Source organism: Oncorhynchus masou, chromosome 24 (genome assembly GCF_036934945.1).
Source record: "Oncorhynchus masou masou isolate Uvic2021 chromosome 24, UVic_Omas_1.1, whole genome shotgun sequence".
NCBI lineage: Eukaryota > Metazoa > Chordata > Actinopteri > Salmoniformes > Salmonidae > Oncorhynchus > Oncorhynchus masou.
In genome coordinates, this window is record NC_088235.1 from 50,460,050 (window position 1) to 50,467,823 (window position 7,774).

The 7,774-nt window shown below is 37.7% G+C and overlaps 1 protein-coding gene across 1 annotated transcript; it reads left to right on the forward strand.

Moving 5' to 3' along the window:
- The first annotated feature begins 959 nt into the window (after positions 1-959).
- LOC135511625 (homeobox protein HMX3-like) lies at positions 960-3,704 on the forward strand. The gene is made up of 2 exons (XM_064933110.1): positions 960-1,784; positions 2,141-3,704. Exons 1-2 carry the CDS (start codon positions 1,496-1,498, stop codon positions 2,749-2,751), a joined length of 900 nt encoding a protein of 299 aa, XP_064789182.1. The 5' UTR covers positions 960-1,495; the 3' UTR covers positions 2,752-3,704.
- Positions 3,705-7,774: the final 4,070 nt, after the last annotated feature.

The window sequence follows — 7,774 nt, forward strand, 5'->3', positions numbered from 1 at the left end:
AAATAATTGCAACTTGACTACATTTGGAGTTAGACAAGTGATTAAACATGCGCATCCAATTCACAATCATTTGATTGCAATAATATTTTAATTAGGCTTTATCTAAATGTAAATATAGATTCCTTATTCTGTAAACCTTTCATAATAGGCTTAGTGATAATGTGGACATAATTTGCAACCTTTTTCAATGGAATTGTTGGCAGATAGTCCACAGGGGAAAAGTCCAAATTTTCATCAATTTAACTTATTAACTCCAAATTGTGTCAAAACATGACACCTGTAGGGAAATGATCTTGTCTGTGCTGTAATAATGAAAGTTTGTATCCTACCCTGTAAAGCTATAATAGCTAGCATATAAACATAGTCGAATGAATCGTGTAAGTAGAATAGGCCCTATTTAGGTAAATATTTTACACAACATTTTGCGTATAGTCAATTATGGGAAATTTGAAAAATGTATTTACTGGGTAATAATCAAAATATGTTTTCCCAAGTGTGCTCTAATACACAATATTCTATTTTGTTGTAGGCCTATCTTCATCTGAGCACATGAGCATTTATTTTGTTGCTGTTTGTGTTACGAAAATGGCCATTATAAAAAGCAGAACTTACATACATAGTTTGCCGAAAATTGTTATTGCTCTTTATGAATCTAGTCTATATTATCGATAACTATGAATCATACCACAACCTCAAAATACCCAAAATAATATTCACTATTATGTTTTCTAATATTTTTATTTTTTATTTTATCTAGCAAATTGTGATATAGGCATACTCTGCTATTAGACTATATTCTGTGTTCGGTTAGATTAATTTGCCTATTGTAGCCTACTTCAAAAGAAGCTCAGGCCAAACATTTCCTTTTGCGCTGCTAACCCTGTCCTCGTTTGCTATCTAATTGGACTATATAAGACCAATAACACCACAACGCTACAGCCTACAGCCAACGCGCAATGTTAGGGGGGACTTCGTTGTTATCGCGTAGCCTACACCCCCTCTCTCTCTACCTCTCTCTCTCTCTCTCTCTCTCTCTCTCTCTCTCTCTCTCTCTCTCTCTCTATCTCTCTCTATCTCTCTGCCCGTCTCTCCCCCCTCGTTCTACTTCCCATCTCTTCCTTAATCCCATTTGCCATTGTACATGCCCAATCGCCGTATACTTTCCGCATTTAACTTGGATGACATTTTTATTTCATCATTAGCATCCGGCGCCAGACTGACGCGGTGGACACGGTTGCATTTTGACTAAGGAACGCACAAGACTTGGATGCAATATCGATATTATTTTGTTCTCTCTGAAGAATATTTACTTTTCTGATGTGTATTTTATTTTTGTCGTTCTCGATCATCTGGTAATCAAGACGACATTCCTAATTTAAAACATCGCAAAGAAGGACAATTACCAGTCTTCTATTTGAATAATATCACTGTTTCTAAGTCATTTAACACTTACATTTGTGGTCTAAGGCATTAGGACCACAACCTCCAAGCAGCAATGCCCGAGACGGCGCAAGAGACGTGCACTCCGGTGAAAGACTCTCCCTTCTTCATTAAGAACTTGCTGAACTGTGATAGTAAACCATCCAAACCCAAGCCCATCTTCGCCTCGGCAAAGGTTGCTTTTGAAGGGGGCTTTTCTCTATCCCAGGTCGGAGACTTCAACTTTCCTCGCTTTGAGATACCCACACAGAGGTTTGCCTTACCGGCGCACTATCTGGAGCGAGCCTCAGCATGGTGGTATCCCTACACACTCAGTGCAGCCAGTCATCTACACAGAACCGAAGGTAAGTCCATGAACATCTGATTGTCATCTCTTTCTTTACCTTTTACACTATCAGAAAACGTATAATGTGCGTAATTTGTATAGTGTAAATTGCTATTGATGCTGTGGGTTGAGCTTTCATCTGTCAAATGACATTCATAAAAGAATATACTCAGCAAGTATGTTGTCACTTATGATAAGTATTCCATTTAACGTTAGGCCATTGTCAGCATTGTATGTTTCTGTTTTTCTTTTACGCGTTCAAGTGAATGGTATAGCCAACTGCTATTTTATATATTTGCTAAAGCATACCCAGTGTCAACGAGGTATTGAACATGCAGTCATGTTTATAACCCATATTTCCTGTCGTCATTTTAGTTGCGGAGAAGGCAAGAGCAAGAGACTCCTCTCCAACCTCGTGCACGGATCGCGACTCGCCAGACCTGGTGCTCAAATCTGACCCAGACAGCAAAGAAGACGAGGACAACAAAAGTGGGGATGAAATAGTTCTTGAAGAGAGTGATCCTGAGGACACAAAGAAAGACAGTGGGGTAGACGACTGGAAGAAAAACGAGGACGGTGGGGACAAGAAAGCATGTCGAAAAAAGAAAACACGCACAGTGTTCTCCCGGAGTCAGGTGTTTCAGCTCGAGTCCACCTTTGACATGAAACGCTACTTGAGCAGTTCGGAGAGGGCCGGATTGGCAGCGTCTTTGCACCTGACAGAGACCCAGGTAAAGATTTGGTTCCAGAACAGAAGAAATAAATGGAAGAGACAGCTTGCCGCTGAACTAGAGGCTGCCAATCTGAGCCACGCCACTGCACAGAGGATAGTGCGAGTGCCCATCCTCTACCACGAGAACTCAACCTCAGAGACGGGCAGTGCGACCGGGAACGTGCCTGTGAGCCAGCCGCTCCTCACCTTCCCTCACCACCTCTATTACTCTCACCCAATCGTCACCTCTGTGCCGCTACTCAGACCGGTCTGAAAAACAAGAGGTTGTTGTCTATATTCCTAACTCGTACAGAACACTACACAATACAAACTAAAACAATATTTTTGTAAAGAAGAAAAATAAAAATAAAAAAGAGAGCCATGCTTTCTGTCAAAGAGGACCTATTGCGCATTTTTATATTAGACTGCAGTTTACATTTTCTCTGGTATAATTTCACACTATTAGCATATTGTTATTATTAATATTAAAAGTATTCTTCTAATTATTGTTATAATAATAATTATAATTAGGTCTATTATTATTAGGCCTTTTGTTATTATAGCAGCTTTGAGATCATTTCCGCTAAGACTATCCAGTTCACACTGCCCCAAAATACATTTCAGCAAGCCTGTTTTCCCCGCGCAGAACCATAACATTCAGGAAATTACATTGGAGTTAATTTAGTTCAATATCCATTTACAACGTGTGTTATGACAATTCGGTAACATTGGTTTGTTTTCTATCGGACAATGTGATCTTTGATATGGGCAATACTGTAAACACTAGCATTTGACCCCAAGTTATGTGATAGACCCATTCAATTCATTGTGTTTTCTCTTTGCTCAGCTATTTAGGAATGAATATCGGACAGATTATCGAAGGGGCTTGTTTTTTTCTTTTCTTTTTTTAACTTAAAGCGCTTTAGCAGCGGACAATCAAGATACATTGTTTTATGTACAATATAATTGTAGCTTATAGGCTTATTGTTTTTATGTACTGATTCTCATTTCTGCTTGCTCGACAATGTCCTTATAGTACAACTAAGAATTGAATGTCATTGCCTTTTGTGTTTTTGAAACTCGATCATGGTGTACAAATGTATATGGATATATTCAATCGAGTCAATGAAAGAAGCTACCAGGTGATGCTATTCCTTTGTACAGAAAAACACGTTTTGATATTGTATTGCTGAATTATGTTGTGAAATAAATGGAGGTTATTCCATATTTAAATATTTCAAATCAGTGCGTACTCAAGCATGCACAATGATGTAATGAGGTGTAGTCTACATATGCTTCAGGCATCTATTCAGAAATGTCTAATATTGCCTGTTTGCCTCCCAAACAAATTAGGCTATTGTCGACTTTCAAAACGTCTTCATGAACAGGATTTATTGTTGCATAATGAAAATGAATATAAATAAACAAACAATACAACTTTCCATCAAATCTTTATTATAGACCCAATATAATTGTTGTGGTTTTCAAAATGGTCATGTGTGAGAGGAAATCAATATGCTCCTAGCATATACAAAGAGGAGGATATTCTGCCTAAATACTGCGTCTGATCATAAGTCAATTCCCATTACAGAGGCTCGACTGGGTCTATCTAACAACAAGTGCTACTGGTCTGGCAGACCACGTGGCCGACACTCCTCGGAGACACATTGCCATAGATAGCGATGGTTGACTAAATAAGATACAATTTGGACGCTTGACATATGATATACAGTATATTGAAACATTTATCCTTGGAACAAACACGGTGAGTAGACCATGTAGCCAAAGGACATCAGAAAAAGTTAGAATTAATCAAAATTAAGCATTATGCATATGCATTGGCGCAACTTCACAAAGTTAGATATTAAAACCACACACTCACCTTTTTTATTTGCTTTAATTATGAGTAAATAGTTTAATATGCCATCCATATTGAATGTAAATACAGGTGGGCCTACCCCGAAACCACACGCTTATTTTGGGAGACCCATACATTATTATGTGAATGAAGAACCTGAGCAGGTGCGTAATCAACCTGTTGTTATGCACTTTCAAAATTGTTTTACATTAAAAAATATATATCGGTCAATTAGATGCGTAATTGCCACCATATTGAGGGTAATGTAGTCTATTCAAAAGAGAAAAATTACATTCACTAGTATTAGTCTGTTCAAAAATGCGTGCGTGTGGTGGACGTGTGTCCCTGCGTGTGTGCGTGCGTAGCTCGAGGCTAATTTTAACATTTAATTTAAAAAAGTGTAGGTTTAATTTCGCAACAATACTCGTTTAACTTGTGGATGCAGCTTCGATGTCCGACTTCGGAAATGGTATACCACTGGACAGGTGCAATTAGCCCACCAAATATGCAATTTGTCTTGGACGTAATGGTTGTATTGTCAATTTTGTCTGTGTTGTTTCAGCTGGGTTAGCAGAACATGAAGGCCTAGATGTAGGGTTTTCTCAATTCGTTTTCATGTTCTAAGGGTTTAGTTTGGTTGCATCTGGCTATTCACACACCAATGCCAATGTCTCTTCAATGCATGCCTACAATTCACCTGTGGAATGTGTATGACGTAGACATAGAGCTATTGCAAATGGTCGAAAAGATACATTTGTGTTGAGTAGAAAACTTTTTCACAAGATACCAAAGGTTATCTCAAGTCTTTTGATCACCGTAGGCCACATTAATGTTTTAGGGAGTCGAAAGGTCTTGATAGCTACATGACAACGATTGACGTAGACTCTCTCCTCAAACTTTCACAATTTGTATCCACGGTATGTTGTGGACTGACTTTTTGCTTTTAATACATAAGGAAATATTCTTTGTTATTAAATCATAATGTTTCACCGGTTTAATGTCAGTCACAAATTTTTCCCTTATTGTGGACGAGATAAATTGGCTCAAATGACATAGCTGCAACATTAGCCTAATATAAAGTTTAATTAACTATCTACAATGTTAGATGGAATAATATACATATCAATATGCAACGAGTTGTCTATAAAATGACTCTTGAAGATTCGACCTACGTCGTTGTTGTATTCAGCATTCCTTCCAGCTGAGTAGAACCAGTCAACGCCTTGCCTAAAGGTCATTTTCTGATTTAGTCTCTAATGCAGTTATCGAAAACAAATCAGTAGCTACTGTATTATGACCGCATCACTAGACAGAGTGCATTCAAATATAGTCTGATAATCACTCGTGTATTGACGTATTATATCATGCAAACTCCACATGGGACCCATTACAGAGAATGAATAGATTGGGATATATGGCGTTCTTCCCCTAGCAGATATTGATCTACAAACGTCTAAAATATTGTTACAAAAAATGGCATTGTTCACCGGGCAGTTCTGGTTATGCTCATGACCTTGATTTGCGCGCATAAATTGAAAAAAAAATGACAACTCGATAATTTCCATTTGTAGAACATATTTATGTAAATTAGAAGGGGCGAGACCAAAAATAGGATAAAGTAGCCTACATTTGCAGGAACAGGGCAACGGACGTAACCGCAGGAAAGTTGAGTGCAGTGATCAAGTGCCAACAGCTTAAGTATTTTCAACCCTTTACTGAAACCCTGGGCATCTGTTTACGCATGTGTGATTCATGCAAATATCTGTATCTTGTGTTGCAATTTCATTATCGGAGGTAGGCATAATTATGTTAATTGAGCTTAAAGGGAAAATCCACTCAAAAATTATATTTTGTTATTTCTTTTCATTAGTCCACTGTTGATACAGTCCCAAAATGTTGTGCATATCAGATGTCCAGTTTTAAAGATACTGGACATTCAAGAAGCAAAGTGTCACAGGCCACATCATGATGATGCTAAATTATTAGTCAGGAAAGCTTGAAAAAAAAAATCTAAAGTAAGTTTGAGTGGATTTTACTAATTGTTTGTACATTGCCACAAGCTTGCATACATTTGTGAATATCGTGGCATCATTTTGTCAATAATGTATGAAATAAAAACTAACTTTTGGTGTCGAAGGGATAACATGGGCCTTAGCACAACACTTTCTGGACACACTTATTTTTTAGGGAACGGAAATCTTTATACTAGTATCTCATTTGCTTCAGGATTGAATGCGAGCATCAAGATTTTCATAAAAGTTCTATTAAGTGAAACATAGGTTGCGGGGCACCGTCTGATTGGAACAGTTTAAATGTTAATTGTGTTTTTAATTTGACATATAGTTGCTGTGAAGAATGACACCGAAACGCCGAGGGGCGGTCGATTTTCTTAATTTCTCCCCGAGGAATTGATGAGTCTATCAGGGCAGTAGATTGGAAAGCCATTAAAACTCAATGGTGAGGTTGTTAATTGGAACTTGATGGATAGGAGCCCTTGGATAGGCTATACTGATCCAATCTTCTTGACTTTCTGTTTTCCAATAAATTACCCAATTCATTTCCAGCCGAAGATTACATAAATTGTAGCCTACACCTCCAGGGTTGGCGCTCTGTTTTGCGCTTACGACTGCTTCGACCCCTCTCTCTCCCTCTCTCCTATTTGAAAAAAGGAGCTGGGCTCGGATACTTGAATGAAAATCGAAACATAATCAACGTTTATACTTAGAAAATTTATTGATATCATTTTCTCTGGTAATTTCCTTATTTTAGAGTTGGACACATCATATATCATAATACACACGTGTAGGGGTCTTTGTTTAATATTTATCGAAGCTTGATTCTTAGATCAAAGCTGCTCATAACTTCATCTGTCTTTCTAAGACCCCTTTCCAATAGTAGAGATCGTGTTCTGTTATTGCGGTAGGGCTGCAATACAACACCTATCATTGTGATAGAGCACGAGGTTATACCGCGCAATGCTGTTTCTGAAAAAATAATTATATAAAAGTAAAATGTACAAACGTCATGGATAGAAAAAAACTGCAAATCAGAGACGTGAATGTAGGATCTTCAGAAACGTTCAAAAAAATATGAATGACACAATTACCTTTATGCAGGCATATAGGCCTACAATGAATTATAATGGCGTTTATTTTATTTTGATAGGGTCATCATGAAAAGTATATTCAGATTTGTTTAAATAACATCCTAATAACTGTGGAGTTGAATTTGTATTCAAGTGTGGGATTAATTATGTAATGATTTCTTGTTAAGGATAGTTTATGCGGGTATAATTAAAGCTTTAAAAAGACATCGCTGCTGTTGACAAAGATCTTTGTTTGAAAAGAGCGCGTATACAATCAGCCCATTTAACTGTCATGGCAGATTTCACGCCTCATGTGTAGTCACCGTAAATCCAGCGCAATCTGACTGCCCTCAT